The sequence below is a fragment of the Dendrobates tinctorius genome, unplaced genomic scaffold (genome assembly GCF_039654945.1).
Source record: "Dendrobates tinctorius isolate UK_male_01 unplaced genomic scaffold, ASM3965494v1 ptg000022l, whole genome shotgun sequence".
NCBI classification, from domain to species: Eukaryota; Metazoa; Chordata; class Amphibia; order Anura; family Dendrobatidae; genus Dendrobates; species Dendrobates tinctorius.
The window spans coordinates 24161744-24179381 of record NW_027361690.1 but is presented as its reverse complement, the minus strand read 5'-3'; the positions used below and the strand labels follow the sequence as shown (position 1 = coordinate 24179381).

At 43.1% G+C, this 17638-nt stretch overlaps 1 protein-coding gene across 1 annotated transcript in view; it reads right to left on the bottom strand.

The window, feature by feature from the left end:
- Positions 1-17638, bottom strand: part of LOC141084018 (transient receptor potential cation channel subfamily M member 7-like) — a 311613-nt gene that overhangs the window by 113553 nt on the left and 180422 nt on the right. Inside the window, 4 exon segments of the mRNA XM_073568395.1 lie at positions 3634-3780; positions 9992-10144; positions 13260-13488; positions 13830-14110. Coding sequence (XP_073424496.1) covers positions 3634-3780; positions 9992-10144; positions 13260-13488; positions 13830-14110 — 810 coding nt within the window.

Genomic DNA, 17638 nt, shown 5'->3' with positions numbered 1-17638 from the left:
AACTCCCGAGCTGAGGAGGATGGTGTCCATTGTCAGAATCTTCCACTGATACAACAGAGGTGAAGTCCAGCAACAATCAAGAGACTGGCGGACAAGAAAAGGTAGATGGACCAACAGATTCAAGTAGACAACAATCCTGTATCAACAAGAAGGAAGTGCACTATGCAAGAGTCTAGAATGAAGATGAGCAAATATAATTGCCTCAAAGGTTGCCAACAACTTGCCCAGGATGCTCCTGCAGAAGCAGAAGAGGTTTCTCAATGGCAATCTCAGGTAATGGATGAAGAGCCAATATCTTATCTTCAGGGAAAAATACTCTAGGCTGAGCTGCTTAAAACATCTCAAGAAAACGTAGACATTGTGCCAAGATCAGAGAGGAGTTCGACCTCTTGAGAATCCACCTGAAGCCTGAAGTCTGTAGAGTCTCTAGGTTTTCCAAGTAGCAAGAAAACTTGATGAGAACATCATCCAGGTAAGTGATAATAATGACCCCTCCGGTTTGAATGTGAGCAGGTTGCAGGATGCTGTGACGGATAGGAGACAGAGCAAGGGTTAACATATTTTACTTTAACAAATATGTACTCCACAAAGGGAGAAAAAGAGTTAAACAGGGAGAATGCAGGTAGTAGGTAATAAAGAATATACAGTTGGGGAAAATGCAGGGGTAAATGACGGTAGCAGTTCTTAATGTAAAACTTATCCAATCCAACGACTTCCAGACTGTATAGTCCATGAAACAAGCGTTGGCACCGATAACGGTCAACGCAGGGTTAATCCGGTGTAGTCCTGAAGACAACGACAAGCTGAGTCTTTCCAGCAGCGGCGAGTCTTTGATGCCTCCTGCAGGATCCTGAGTCCAGCGGATGCTGTGGAGGGTAAGGCACAGGCCACAGCAATGTCAGAACCCAACGTGGCCCGACAAATATGCACCGGGGGGGTCAAGATACAGTCCATGGTCACATACCTGGTCCTTCTTAGGCGGCACGAACATGGTACTCACGATCCCGGAGCTTTTGGCACTTTGCTTTGTGGGGGCCAACGGGCACATGGTACGTCTCTGTTCACAGTCTCTGCGGACAGCAACGGGGATGCTGGAGCATGGACCTGCACTGCTACAGTGCTCGAGGGACGGAGCACTCACCTCCCCCTGCTGTGCGCTGTCAGTTCCCGTCAAGTCCCTGTTTCTGTGCACACTTTTGCCTTTTTACCTCAGACATGCCCCCTGCTGTCAAGTGTAAAGGTTCGTCTGGTTCTTTAAGCTTTCCCCTGGACAACAGAGGAGACAGCCCAGACAGTTCCAGACCCAGTGCAAGAAAGGTACCCCTAGCCCAGTCCTTCAGCTTACATGAAGATGAGCTATAACTGGAGCCATCTAAAGGAAAGAACCAGAAATTTAAAAAGAACCTGACTGACCACAAAGTCAGAGAAACCTTTGGTGAGTGGGATAGATGGAAATGTTGAAGTAGGCATCCCGGATATCCACTGGAGGTAGATATTCCCAAGGAGGGACAGAGCGAAGAAATTCCATCTTGAAGTGACACAGTTGGATCACATTGTTAAGTAACCTTAGGTTTAGGATGCGCTAATGCCCCCATTACACACTGCGATATCGCTAGCAATATCGCTGTAAAGTCACCGATTTTGTGACGTAGCAGCGATATTGCTAGCGATATCGCTACATGTGATACTTACCTCCGACCGGCTCCCCCGCTGGTTATCGCTGGTCGCGCGAGAAGGTCCTGGATCATTTCTTGTCGTCAGCTTCCTGCGGCGCTTCCTGCTGTGACGACGAGCGACGCGTGGACGCGGGCGGGAGGACGTCAGGATCGCCGCGTCTGACAGGTAAGTAGCGACCCCCGACCCCTGCGATGTCGCTGGTGAGATCTGCCTGTGTGGCAGCTCACTAGCGACCACTTAGCGATGCACCAGCGATCCATATCGTTGTCGGGATCGCTGGTGCATTGCTATGTGTAACGGTACCCTAACTTGTCATTTTTCATTATGACGAATAGATTAGAATAGAAACCCCTAAAGCATTTCCTAGGCAGAACCAGAACAATGACTCCTGCCTAGAGAAGAGAGTCCTAGGAGGATGAGATCTGAAGAAACTGTTGTTTGTAAGATTAGTGAATGCTATCCTGTAGCTAGAGGAATCAACTTCTATGAGGGAAGCAACCTTGCTGACTGGCTGGTGAAGGATGGAGATGTGGCCTAGCGAGAGACAGTAAGGCTAAATTAGAGTCCCAGATATGCCAAAGAGCCAGGAGTGCTGTGGGCTACACAGGAAAGACTGGAAAGGGAATGGTGCAGCCCCAAACCGTGGGGCCAGAGGAACCTGCATTTGGCTGGAGGGAATGCCCGGAAGACAGAAGGAAGAGCGAAAAAGAAGAAGAGGGTTAAAGAAACTTATACAGTATGTTCTGCTACTAGGCTGTCAAGGGATTGCCATAAGTCTGTGACGAAAATGTTGCAGGAATGACCGCAGGGAAAGCCAGTGCAAAGCAGGGCTCCACTAGGCACATACTTATGCACCACTCCAGCAGTTTTTATTTCAGTGCTGGAGTGGAGCTTTGAATGTGAGCCCCCTGCCTCATTCTTATACCCACTTTCTGGCAGCTTCACCTTTTACCGACACTGCTCCAATCCTGCGGCGCCATCTTGTGCACGTAACTTCTGACTGTCTGGAAGTCAGAAGGTACGTCACAAGAGCTCAACGTAAGTCTGTGAGAGCCAGAATGAGGCTCTCATAGAGAAGTATTGAAAAGTGACCTCTAGCACGCTCCATGAAACAGTGGAGCAGCTGGCAGGTCACTTTTCGCCGGAGGCCGACGGGAGTAACGCTGGAAAAGGATGAATACAGCGTGCCACTCTCTGGGGGCAAGCAGGAGTCAAAATGCAAAAGGACTGTCCTTCATAGTATCTGATCGTTTACTGTGTTGAGGTACTATGGTCCACCTTCCTGAGGAGAGAGGATACAGACGAACCACTACAGGCTATACTCTACGTCGCTTAGTGGGTTGAAGCAGAGTGGCCAACGCTGCTCTGTAACCCGATTTAATGGAAAAAAAGAGAGGTTAGTTCTTAACATGTCAAGCAACAGGGATAAACAAGTCTGAAACCCAAACCCCTGTCCATCTCGTTTGTGACACTATGCTAAAACGAGTAGATTGGTGTCAGTAGGCTAGATGTAGTCTGCTGAGGAAGAGCCAAATTAAGGTGAACTATTAGTGTTAGCCTCCAGGTAGCACCAGACTTCACCCATAATTTCTCTGTCCCCCAAGTAAGAATCAAGCTTTGTAACAAGGACTAGATATAACATGCTGGAAGGTTTTCAGTTGATTAGAGATTCACAATATGGACAGAAAAGGTTGTAGGATGCCTTGTATGTCATTGTCAGTAGAGAAGTTACAACAAGAAGTCGGTTAGGGAGGAAGCCGCAGAGGAGGATGTTGCAGCAATCCAACAGGATATTATGAGGACATGTACAATCATTTTGGTTTATTCAAGATTCATAATGGCCTGGATTTAACAAATATTTTTCAGAGGTAGAAGGCGTTTTCTTCTACAGTATATGATATAAAAGGAGTCAGGACACAAAATTATAAATGACGATTAAATAAAAAGTAAATTTACCGTGTTAAACCAGAACTTCACAATTGGTGCATGGTAGAATGCAAAATATTTCTGTGCCAGTGGAAGACGGTGAGCTTTTCCTTTCATTCTCAAGCCAGGAACATGTTCTTCAAATCCATCATACAATTGGGCTTCTTTTTGAATACCCTAAAATATACATCCTACAGTCTGCACTGGTATTTCTATAGATTTACATAAAGATACTATAGTATCAAGAGTTGATACTGACCAACCTTATTAGATTTTATCTGACATGGTGAAAATTCATGTTTTTGCTTAGAAAAATTAGATTTAACTTTAAATTATTAATAATGCTTCTATTATTTTTATGTTAGGCTGGTTTCACATTTGCGTTTTTTTGTGCTTGAAAAAAACGCATACGTGCGCATGCGTTTTTCCCCCTATATTTAACATGGGTGCGCATACCTGCGCGCTGGCATGCGCACGTATGCGATTTTCATGCGCTGCGTTTTTTTGGGGTGTGCGTTTGTATTTTACAGACGCTGCATGTTGCATTTTTTGGTCCTGCAAAAAAGCGCATGCGCACGTATGCGCACGTTTTGCGCTAAAAATGGCCATTATAGCCTATGGATGCGCATACGTGCGCACTGGCATGCGCATGTATGCGTTTTTTTAGCGCTGCGTTTTTTTGGTGGTGTCCACTTGTTGTACTAGTTATAAACTTCTAAAGTAAAAAAAAAAAAGTCTATATAAAGGAGGTGCCTGCCAAAACTCTGCCACTACTACACTGACAGATTGGAGAGCAGACAGTCACCAAGGAACCCATCTTCTATCAGCGAAGAATGTGAGTATATTACATTATATGCCTGTCCTTTTAAATTATGTATGTACTAATGATTTTTATTATTTTTACATGCAGTATGTCTTCAGAATCCGAATATTCCCCATCGCGGCAGGAATTGGCGCAAGCAGACCGTGAGGTGATTATTTTCGTGCATCTGGTAAGTATATCTGCTGCTTCTCCAAATCTCTTACGTTTTTTTCAACTTTTTTAAGACATCATCATCATCATCTTCTGTGGACGGGACTAGTGAGGGCGAAGAGCAGGAGCAGCGAAGCCAAGTCCCGGTGGTGATACGGAATGTATGTATCAAATGATTTGTAATGTTCTTTATTTTTTATCTTCTATTTTTACTCTTTTTTATGTTTCTTTTTTTTGTAACTTTTTATTCAATTTAAATTTGATTATTCTAATGAATGTGTTTTGTCTAGGTTCCACAACGGGATGAAGACGTCTACCTGGATAATGAGCAGCTCATCAGCCTGGTCCAGGAGCGTGCGCCGTTGTGGGACAGCCGTGACCGGCTGTACAAGGACATTGTGGTGACCCGGCAGCTATGGAATGAGGTGGCCGCAGCGTTGATGGATGGCTGGGACAGCGCCACAGCATCCTCCAAAAAGGCGTTTAGTGAGTATTTCCCTGCTCTGTACTGTGCCGCAGTGACTGTTGTCCTTGACGGCACTGTTGGGTTTCGTGCTAGGTATATTCTAGCAGGAAACCCAACAGTGTCATCGGGGTCTACAGTGACTGCTTTGAGTATTGTATTGCTATATTGTGCCGCAGTGACTGTTGTCCTTGACGGCACTGTTGGGTTTCGTGCTAGGTATATTCTAGCAGGAAACCCAACAGTGTCATCGGGGTCTACAGTGACTGCTTTGAGTATTGTATTGCTATATTGTGCCGCAGTGACTGTTGTCCTTGACGGCACTGTTGGGTTTCGTGCTAGGTATATTCTAGCAGGAAACCCAACAGTGTCATCGAGGTCTACAGTGACTGCTTTGAGTATTGTATTGCTACATTGTGCCGCAGTGACTGTTGTCCTTGACGGCACTGTTGGGTTTCGTGCTAGGTATATTCTAGCAGGAAACCCAACAGTGTCATCGGGCTCTACAGTGACTGCTTTGAGTATTGTATTGCTATATTGTGCCGCAGTGACTGTTGTCCTTGACGGCACTGTTTTTTTTTTCCCAACAGTGGACAAAGTCCGAACACGTTGGCGTTCGATCAAGGACTGCTTCAACAGTGATGATCGTGCTGAGGGCCAGGTTCGCAGTGGATCTGCGTCAAGGACCAGAACTAGATACCGTCACTATCACGCGTTGCAGTTCCTAAGACCGGTCCTTGCCACGAGATCGTAAGTATTATAAATTTTGGGTTTTTATTTTTATTAATCTGTGTTTTTCTAATCCACAGCTGATGCTTCTTGTAAAGGCATGGTAGTAATGATTTTCCTTTCTTCCACAGCACCTGGAGCAGCACCCTGCAACCTGGCCCTGGAGCGGTCCTTCCTCGGACGTCCTCTGACCCGTCCCAGCCATCCGACAGCCAGGAAGCACCTTGCAGGTCAGCCACACACACAGCTGGTGACCAGGAAGCTGGGCCATCAGGTGTTCCCCTGTCCCAGGTCTCTGCCACTGGTTATGCGGGCACTACCCGCCAGCGGCAGAGGGCCTTGGACAGGAATGTCTTGCCCGAGTTTATACATTTGAGCGAGGCCTTTAATTCCAGCCTCAAGTCGCTGTCCGACAGAGTTGAAAGCGGTTTTGCACTCATGGAACGTGGTTTTAACCACTTTGAACACCGCTTCAATTCTGTAGAACAGCGCCTTGACCGCCTGGAGGCCGACCTCAACAGACCAGCACACCATTTTTTTAGTAAGATTGAAAAGGGCATGGCGGAACACCTTAGTCCAGAGCAACAGCTGAATGTGCTGCAGGCCTGCAACAATGCTTTCTTGCAGGCTATGCAGCATAATCGGTACGGTCAGCAGTCAGTGGTGTCATTTCCACCTGTGCCACCATTGACTCGCTTCACCTCACTACCGACTTGTGCTGCATACCACTGCACGGACACCTCTATTCAAAGCCAGGACACCCACCGTTACACCACCATAAGTCTGAGTGCAGCTGGTCACTTCACCGACACCACCATGGCAAGCGCTGCTCCTGTCTGGAGCACCACCGCCACTCCCATGCATGTGTGGAGCTCAGCCACCACTAGGCAAACATGGAACAGCCCTGCCGCTACAACAACATGTAGTAGCCCTGCCACCACCACTCCGCAAACCTGGACCATCACTGCCGCCACCAGTCCTCCTGCAAGGACGAGCACTGCCAACCAAGAGCAGCAGCAGCAGCCACCTCAGCAGCAGCAGCAGCCACCTCAGCAGCAGCCACCTCAGCAGCAGCAGCCACCTCAGCAGCAGCAGCAGCCACCTCAGCAGCAGCCGCCACCTCAGCAGCAGCAGCAGCCACCCCAGCAGACGGGGGACCTACACTCAATATTTGCCCCAAGTTCAAGGCGAAATCTATCAAGGCGGGCATTGGGCCAAAGTCGGTCCAGGCACACAAGCCTACGGCGACATGCCATTACAACAAATGTACCTGAACAGATTTCCTCTCCTCCAAGTGTTCCTAGTTTAATTCCCTTAACTGGACTACCTTCCCCCACAAGTTTTGTTGCCCCTTCCCCTCAAACACCGTCTTCAACTGCAAGTGTTACATATTCCCTGCACACCCCCAAATTGAAACCATCTGCCCCCAAACGCCGGAAAAAATAATTTTTTGGTTTATTTTTTTGTGATTAAAAATAAATTTACATTTGTGGTTCACCATTACAAAGTTTCATTAATGTTGTTTGCGCCGCTCACACACACTGATGGGTAAATACATGTTAAAAACCAACCCAAGGCCTAGTATAGTCATATGTGAAATAACACGGACTAGTATAGTCATACCAAGGCCTAGTGTAATAACTCGAGTTTTACCAACTTGGATCTGGTTTCATGAAAAACAAACTGTTGAAACTTGTCTAAAAAATAAGTTTCTTTCTTAAAAAGTTTCACCAGTTTGTTTTTTGGTAAAAATCGAGTTATTACAGTAGGCCTTGGTATGACTATACTAGGCCGTGGTATTTCACATATGACTATACTAGTAGGCCCAAGGCCTACTATACTCATATTTGAAATACCACGGCCTAGTATAGTCATTCCAAGGCCTAGTGTAATAACTCTAGAAACTTGTAAGTTGGAATTGAATAAAAAAAAAAAAAAAAAAAAAAAAAGTTGGAATTGAGCAGATTACATTCATCCACTCAATGCTGACTTGTATTCCCCATGGACTTTCATTGGGGTTGGGTTTTGAGGGTTGTGTTTTGAGAAAATCACATACTTTTTTTTCAACTAGTTGGACAATTTTCTCTTGAAAAAAATTGGTTTCCTGATTCATGGCCTGCAGCTTTGCTCGTTCCAATATATTTCACGCAGACTAGCAATGCTGCATTTTAACTCATATGTGTATTTACCTGCCCAGGTGTGTGAACATCAAAAAATTCAGTTATACATGGGAAGTTTTTTATTTAATTGGAGTTTAAAAAATATAGTGCACTCAGTAATGGTATCAAATAAGGTTTTTTATTACCATAAACAAACAAAAAAAACATTACACCATTTCATCTTGCCAGTGCACCCGTCCTACATCAGAAATAAAGTAGGCCGCAAATTGGTCCCTCATTTGGCCAACTTCAACGGATGACCTGAGAGTGTGCTGAGTGAATTCAGGCAATGGGTTAGGAGCATCATCGTCCAGTTCAAAGGTCGGGTGCTCTTTAGCCATCACAAAGTTATGTAGAACCACACAGGCCTTCACCACCTCATTGACTGTTTCAAGTTTAAGATTAATGGCCGTGCCCAGAATTCGCCATCTGGAGACAAGAATCCCAAAAGCACACTCAACAGTTCTTCTGGCCCTGGTCAGCCTGTAATTAAATATTTTTTTGGTGTGGTCCAAGTCCCGGCTGGAGTAGGGTTTCAGTAAGTTTCCGCACATTTGAAAAGCCTCATCGCCAACCATTACAAAGGGCAGTGGCGGAGCTTCGTTGTGAGGAAGAGGCCGTGGCATAGGGAAATTAAATTGGTTGCCATACAACCTCTGGCCCATGTCTGAGTTTTTAAAAGCCTGTGAGTCATTACCACGGCCAAATGCTCCAATGTCCACTGCTACAAATATACATCCGGCATCCGCAATGGCCATGAGTACTATTGAAAAGTACTTTTTGTAATTATAGTACTCAGATCCCGTTCTTTTGGGTTTGATGATCCGTATGTGTTTACCATCAACCGCTCCCAAACAGTTGGGAAAATTGCATACTGTCCAGAATTTGTCAGCAATTTCCATCCACTTTTCAGCGGTGGGCAGGGGCATAAATTCTGGACAAAGAACATTCCAGAGAGCCCGGCAGGTGTCAGCAACAATTCCAGACAAGGTAGAGATTCCAATACGGTACTGGAAGTGTAGTGAAGATAGGGTTTCTCCAGTCGCCAGGAATCTGTGAACAAAGAAGTAAAATTAATATTTATGTATATTATTTTAAAAAACTATAAAATAAAATATTAGTACATTCACGAAAACTAATTACCCAAGGTTTTGAATACTACATTTAAAAAAAAAACATCAGACCGCACCCCTTGGTTTTTAAATATTACATACCGTAATGTCACCAGTAGCCGTTCCTCAGGAGGAATCGCACGACGGAGCTGTGTGTCCTGTCTCCGGATGGATTGTTGGACACGAGCAAGCAAATCCCTGAAACTTTCGTGGGACATCCGGATATAATCTGTAAATTTCTCCGGGTTTGACTGGAGCTCGCTGTAGAGGGTGTGGTATGCCCCACGGCTCTCCCGGAGTTCAACAATCGGATGTATCCACATACGCCGCCGCTGCCGTCTTCGCTGCCTCTCTCTCTTCCTTTGTTCATGGCAAGCAACTGCATACGCCTGAGCCATCGCGATGTCCAAATCCAAGTTGAAGTGAAAACTCTTCCAGCGCAGATCCATGGTCACGAGAAGAATCAAGCAAATGTGAAGAATACTGTAGACAGGGTCTATATATTAACATACCACACCCACAATGAAGTCCCATTGGTCTTGTGTGTTGTTGAATGTTTTTTTTTTCTTTTTTGGGGTTTTTTTCCAAAATCTGTAAAAAAAACGCAAACGCACAAAAAACGCATACAAACGCACAAAAACGCTGCGTTTTTTTCCTGCATGCGCATAAAAATGCTTGAAAAAAACGCAGCGTTTGTATGCATTTGTATGCGTTTTTTCAATGCGTTTTTTTGTGGGAAAAACGCGCTGCAAAAAAAAGCAAGTGTGAAACTAGCCTTAGTGACTAGTTACATGGGGGGAAAAATGCAATTGACAAGCATCCATAACATATTAATATGAATAATAAGACGTAAAATGACTATTCACGATATTATTCTGCATCCAAAGCCAGATTAACAGTCTATCAGAGGGACATTTTTTGACATAGTGACTGCTCAGTAATTAGACTTTACCTCAACACCTCCTTCTACAGAGAACTTCATCACTGGATTTTCATTTACAATCATTTCATGAGCGTCCTGGGACACAGGAATATGGGACATTTGTGCTCTTGTTTTGTATTCCAACAGTGGTATTACTGGTGGAAACAGAATGCCAATAATCACCTAGAAAAAATGATGTAAATATGGTCAATATACTAATCCTCTTAGGACCCATGTTGGGTCCTCAGAACAAAGCATTTTTTGTTTGTTTTTTTATAGTTGCATTCAAAGAACCATAACAATTATATTTTCCTTTGACCTGAAGGCTTATTTTTTTCTTTGTGGGATAAATTGTATTTATCGGTGGCACCATTTTGGGTACCATATGACTTATCAACTAACTTTTATTAACTCTCTATGGGAAGGAAACAAACATCAATTTTGCCATTTTTTTTTTCATTTTCATTTTATAGTAAACTAGCTGAAGAGCCCGGTGTTGCCTGGGCATAGTAACCAACTGTGGTTAGTTATAACAAATTATAATGATTATATTGCACATAAAAACATTTCACATCATATATTCAACACTACAGATTTGCAACACAAATTAACTAAACGATTACCCAAGTATTGATAGTATTTTATTTTCAACTCATTCAAGAGCCTTTTGATAAACAACATTTTTGGTTTTTCCTTTCGGTGCAAAGATGAACAGATTTTTGGCAGTTCCAACTCTTCAACAGACCATGTAAAGTTGACCATGAGAAAAGCATGGAGATTGCAAATCGATCCCTTCTACTTTCAAGGACTGTCCCTGAGCATTGTTAATGGACATTGCAAATAGCAGTGGAACTGGAAACTGGAGGTGTTTAAAATCAAAAAACAAATCAGATGGAATGAGTGGAATTCTTGGAATGAAAATGTCCTCTCCTTTGGCACATCCTGTTTCTGAGCTGTGTATCTAACCCTATCCTGTGTGATAATGTCTGCTGAGCTGTGTACCTAATCCTCTCCTGTGTGAAACTTTCTGCTGAGCTGTGCATCTAATCCTATCGTATGTTACTGACTGCTGAGCAGTGTATCTAATCCTATCCTGTGTGATACCGTCTGCTGAGCCGTGTATCTAACCCTATCCTGTGTGATACTGACTGCTGAGCCGTGTATCTAATCCTATCCTGTGTGATACTGACTGCTGAGCCATGTATCTAATCCTATCCTGTGTGATACTGACTGCTGAGCCATGTATCTAATCCTATTCTGTTTGAACTAGAAACTGGAGGCGTTTAAAAGAAAAAAAATCAGATGGAATGAGTGGAATTCTTGGAATGGAAATGTCCTCTCCTTTGTCAGATCCTGTTTCTGAGCTGTGTATCTAACCCTGTCTTGTGTGATACTGACTGCTGAGCCGTGTATCTAATCCTATCCTGTGTGATACTGACTGCTGAGCCGTGCATCTAATCCTATTTTGTGTGATACTGTCTGCTGAGCCGTCTATCTAATACTATTCTGTGTGATACTGTGTGCTGAGCTGTGTATCTAATCCTATCCTGTGTGATACTATCTGCTGAGCTGTGTATCTATTCCTATCCTGTGTGATACTGACTGCTGAGCTGTGTATCTAATTCTATCCTGTGTAATACTGACTGCTGAGCTGTGTATCTAATCCTATCCTGCGTGATACTGACTGCTGAGCCATGTGTCTAATCCTCTCCTTTGTGATACTGACTGCTGAGCCGTGTATCTAATCCTATCCTGTGTGATACTGGGCTCCCCCTGCAGTCTGTGTCAGAGGGTGGTCTGTATTGGCACGGTAATAAGTTGTATTATTTCCAGCTTTACAGAAGGATGATAACACCATAGAAATGATAAGAATAATAGGCCAAATTGTTTGGTGAATTGGAATGCGCGTGGTAAAAATTTTGCCTCACAACATAGCCTATGACGCTCTCGGGGTCCAGACGTGTGACTGTTCAAAATTTTCTGGCTGTAGCTGCGACGGTGCACATGCCAATCCCGCACATCCACACATACATACCAAAACACTTTTTCCTCAATATGTACCTAGGGGCAAAATTGTTTGGTGAATTGGAACACGCGGGGTTAAAATTTCGCCTCACAACATAGTCTATGACACTCTCAGGGTCCAGACGTGTGACTGTGCAAAATTTTGTGGCTGTAGCTGCGACGGTGCAGATGCCAATCCCGGACATACACACATACATACAAACATACACACACATTGAGCTTTATATATTAGATCATACTTTGTGGTGGATGTGGAGACACCATACTGTGTGGGGGTATCATACTATCTAGAATGCTATAGGGAGATCATGATGTGGAGTTTCATACTGTGTGTGGAGTTGTGGGGTGATCATATTGTGTGAGAAACTGTGGGGCATTATAATGTGTGTGCGCAGGTGACTATAAAAAAGGGGGAGACAGAAGGGTAACTTTGCTCCTGAGGAAGTGTACATGAAACGCGTAGAGTTTATGGAATAAAAAGAAAGTTATAATCACTGCTTGGTCCTTGGATTAACTCCTTGTGAACTTTGGACTGGAACAGCGCGATCCTGAAAGCCGGACTTCTCTCCTTCCTATATGCGCAGGTGACTGGCAGCTTCATATTGTTTAAGTGGTTACTGTAAGGGCATCATACTGAGTGGAGGACTGTAGGGGCATCATACTGTGTGTGAGTCAAAGTGATGGCATCATAGTGTGTAAGAAGGTCACTGTGCCAACATCATATGGTGTGGTGGTCTCATAATGTGTTAGTGGAAACTCTGGGGATATCATACTTAATAGGGATCACAATAGGGGAATCATACTCATAATCATGTGTTGGGGGCTATGGGTACGTTATACTAAGTTGGAGATATTGTGGGGACCACCTCATACTGTGATGGAGGCACTATACATATGGTGGTACAGTGGGAGGAATTCACTGTGGGGGTATTATACTCAGTGAGTGTGCATTTTTGAGGGAATTACACTTCATGGGGCCATGTTATCATAGTGGGGGAGAACACCAAGGGGCTTCAACAGAGGCACAATTACGGTTTACATGCCGCAATACATATCCTTCTCCCTGTTTGAAGGTATGTGCTTCTGTGATTTCGCCTACGGTACGTCCTGTGTCCCCGCCAAATAATTATTTATATGTCCACTCATATGAACACGAATTGCTCACCAGAACCTTGGTATAAACAAATGAATTGTAAACATGATTTTTTTATATTTCCTCATAAATTGCTGCTTTTTTATAGTAAAAATCCCAAAAGGAAACCATAACAGTTACCTTACACCAATACTTTTTCCTTAGATTCAGTCGTCCCATCCACATATCTGTCAGCAGTTTTTGAGTGCACGCGTGGGAAACAAATGTTCGAAGTTTTCCAGAAACAGCAAGTTTAAGGCAGGTTAAATTACTCCAGTTACTCAGCTGATACGTTAGAAGCTTCATTGTCATTATTTCATTCTGTTTATAGGTTTTATCCAGGAGTTCTACTGCAAGGTTCCCAAATTCTCTAAATGCAGGACAAAGAGAAAATATAAGAAATACATACTGTATGTATATATATTAGAAAGATACATACAGAAACATACTATACATCATTGAGAAGACCAAACAAAGTGTAATTAACATGCGCTAATATATACATAGTATATAATGGTGCTGAAAGGTATCAGGATATCAGGCCTAGATAAAGAGGTAGCGTTCTGAAAAAGCTGGCCATTTGTACAGGTTTCACGCTGTCATGGTGTGTATATATAAGGTATACAGTATGTGTATAACTTTTAATATTTAGTAATGGTCTATTTTACAGTAGTCAGACAGATAAAAAGACTATAAAATATTTGCAGTTACGTGGAGTAGGCTTTTAATTTTTCAGGTGTATCATCAAAGATGTCCCACTGTCGAGCCTCATGGGACATAGCTTTGTAAAGACATCTTGCAACCAATGCCTTGGCCATGGATTCTTCATCACGTTGCCAGAAGAAGAGCGCCATCTTTTGCCTTTTCATTAACACTGCCCAGATCAGAAGATCATTAAATGGATAATGGAAAGGCCTCTCGTTATCATCCCCAGTTCCAAGAGTTCCAGCTTTACATGACGTTTGCAGATTCTCTTTTTCACATCCACCATCCTATAAATAAGTAATCAGGAAAATTAGTTGTATGAAGGAAATATCAGCTGGGCTGACTTGTATTTAGAGGCATTGGACCCGATTCATTATTGTATTTGCAGCTGCTCTTTGTCTGATTCTAAGGTTTTATCATCTGTTTTTAATTTTCACCTAATTCTTCTTTTAATTTGTGCTATTTTTAAGACTATGAGTTTGCCTGTTCTTTTTTATGTTTGCCATTCTAGGCAGAGTTGGGGATTTCCAGATGTTTTTGGATTATTCATCAATAACATCTTTCTGCAAAGTAGCAGAATGTGTTTCAAATGTACCCGTCTCCTATTGAAGTGAATTTAAGTATGCCAGTTATTTTGCTGCAATTTTTGCATGATATTTTGTGAATTTTTACACTAAAGATTTGAAAACAAAGGTTACAGACAAAAATAAAAGCAAATTTTGATGTTGCACACGATTTGCTAACCATTTTGAAGAATTTGGCTCAAAGAATACTACAAGACAAGAAAAGAGACTTTAACCCCTTAGTGACTGGGCCAAATTTTTTAAATCTGACCAGTGTCACTTTATTAAAAACACATGTGACATGCACACATATGAACAAGTTGGTAGGACACTGTTCATACCACCCACTGACTCAAACACAAACAGAGAGCACAGAATGACAATTGTGCAGAAATATCCTGCAGTAAAACATAACAGTAGTCAGCAAGTGCTGATGAAAAAATGATAACAAATACAGGGTATTTAGTCGATACGTTTTTTGCAAACAAATGTATATCAAGCTGCTTCACCGCGTCAAGGTAACCCTATTGAAGCAGTCCCTATCTAATGGTGAGAGATCCCACCCCTCTCTTGTGTGACATGCACATAAAGAGCTGGCTTACACCACGTGCCCATACTAGGAAGCGGCCTATCTTCATCCTGTTCATTTAGACACTGTTCACATGTTCAGGTTTTAAATACATTAGATAGGGACTGCTTCAATAGGGTTACCTTGACATGGTGAAGCAGCTTGATATACATTTTTTTTGCAAAAAAACGTATCGACTAAATACCCTGTATTTGTTATCATCTTTTCATCAGCACTTGCTGACTACTGTTATGTTTTACTGCAGGATATTTCTGCACAATTGTCATTCTGTGCTCTCTGTTTGTGTTTGAGTCAGTGGGTGGTATGAACAGTGTCCTACCAACTTGTTCATATGTGTTCATGTCACATGTGTTTTTAATCCAGTTTTTTCCGTGCCTATGCATGATTTGAGAGACCCCACCCCTCTCTTGTGTGACATGCACATAAAGAGCTGGCTTACACCACGTGCCCATACTAGGAAGCGGCCTATCTTCATCCTGTTCATTTATACACTGTTCACATGTTCAGGTTTTAAATACATTAGATAGGGACTGCTTCAATAGGGTTACCTTGACGCGGTGAAGCAGCTTGATATACATTTTTTTGCAAAAAAAGTATCGACTAAATACCCTGTATTTGTTATCATCTTTTCATCAGCACTTGCTGACTACTGTTATGTTTTACTGCAGGATATTTCTGCACAATTGTCATTCTGTGCTCTCTGTTTCTGTTTGAGTCAGTGGGTGGTATGAACAGTGTCCTACTGACTTTTTCATATGTGTGCATGTCACATGTGTTTTTAATCCAGTTTTTTCCATGCCTATGCATGATTTGAGAGATCCCACCCCTCTCTTGTGTGACATGCACATAAAGAGCTGGCTTACACCACGTGCCCATACTAGGAAGCGGCCTATCTTCATCCTGTTCATTTAGACACTGTTCACATGTTCAGGTTTTAAATACATTAGATAGGGACTGCTTCAATAGGGTTACCTTCACACGGTGAAGCAGCTTGATATACATTTTTTTGCAAAAAAAGTATCGACTAAATACCCTGTATTTGTTATCATCTTTTCATCAGCACTTGCTGACTACTGTTATGTTTTACTGCAGGATATTTCTGCACAATTGTCATTCTGTGCTCTCTGTTTGAGTCAGTGTCACTTTATGTAGTAATAATGCTGAAATTCTTCAACAAAATTCAGGAGACTGGTACAGCTATGGGAAGTAAAATGGCTCCACAGTATGCAAATCTTTTCATGGCCAAGCTTGAAAGCAAATTTGTGTCCTCGTGTCCCATCAGGCCTCTGGCCTACTACCGCTACATTGATATTTCAGTCATCTGGACGGAGTCTGAGCCACAGCTAAAGACGTTACACAAACAGTTTAATCAATTTCATCCCACCATCAACTTAACACCCAACTACTCCAGCATGAAATCAACTTTTTGTACACCATCATTAAGCTAATGAGCAATGAAACAGAGACATCCCTGTATCAGAAGCCAATCGACCGTCCAACATACCTTAAATGGGACAGTTTCCTGTTGTGAGTTCATTTTCCCCTTCGTCACTGAGGTCTGGTGAACTCCCTATTCTGGTGAGGGAAGGTAGTGAGCCTGATTATCAGGCACCTGAGCCTAATGATGATGACTGGCTGAGTGGAGTCACGGACTGGATAAGGCTGCCGACGCCCTTCTGCCCTGCGGATGATTTCTCTGTGGACTTCTAGGACACAAGTCTGATTCCTGCTTCTCTAAAGCTAAGTTTTCTGCTTTGCCTTTTTGCATTTGTGTTTTGTTTTTGTTTGCCTTGCTTTTCTGGTTTCTGCCATTCCCTGCTGGGTGAGCTGAATCTCCTTTTGCCGGTTGCTCTGTCTTCAGAATATTCCTGAGTACTGACATAGTCTTTTTGAAGCCTAGCGTCTTCAGGGCCTTTTTTCACTGTCAGTCTGTTGGCTCTTATTTTCATAGGGTTTTTCACGGATTGCAGACAGCAGCTTTCCTGTCCTTTCCTATCTAGTTAGCTTGGGCCCCGTCTTTCCTCAGTCTATCTTTCTGTCTGTGTTAGTGTTCTTTCTTCTTGCTTCACCGTCATTATATGTTGGGGGCTGCCTTTTGCTTTGGGGTCTGCTCTGGGGCAGTTTAGATTTCCCTTTCTGTCTTTAGGCTATATAGTCCTCCAGCTGTGATCGAGGGGTCTAGAGCATCGTAGGAACCCCCCACTGCTACTGCTAGTTGTGTTGATAGGTTCAGGGTTCTGCAATCCGATTGCTGCCAACTTCTCTGATTTTCTGGACATAGCTAGCATTTCTGTTTTTGCCTCCTACGGTGACTCTCTCATAACAGTTTCCATCCAAAACACATAAAAAAACTCTATTGTCTACAGCCAAGCCATTAGATACAATCGTATATGTTCCAACCTCATGGATAGAGACAAACACCTTGGTCGCCTCAGAAAGACCTTTTTGAATCAGGGCTACCATCCAAGATCAATTGAAAACCAAATTACAAGAGCCACCAGAATATCAAGGAATCACCTGCTACATTACAAAACTAAAGATGAAAATAACCAGGTGCCTCTAGTAGTCACATACAATCCAAATCTGGAGGTGCTAAGGGGAGCTGCACAGAAATTACAATCTTTGCTACAAAAAGATGCCCGATTACAGTCTATATTTCCAGA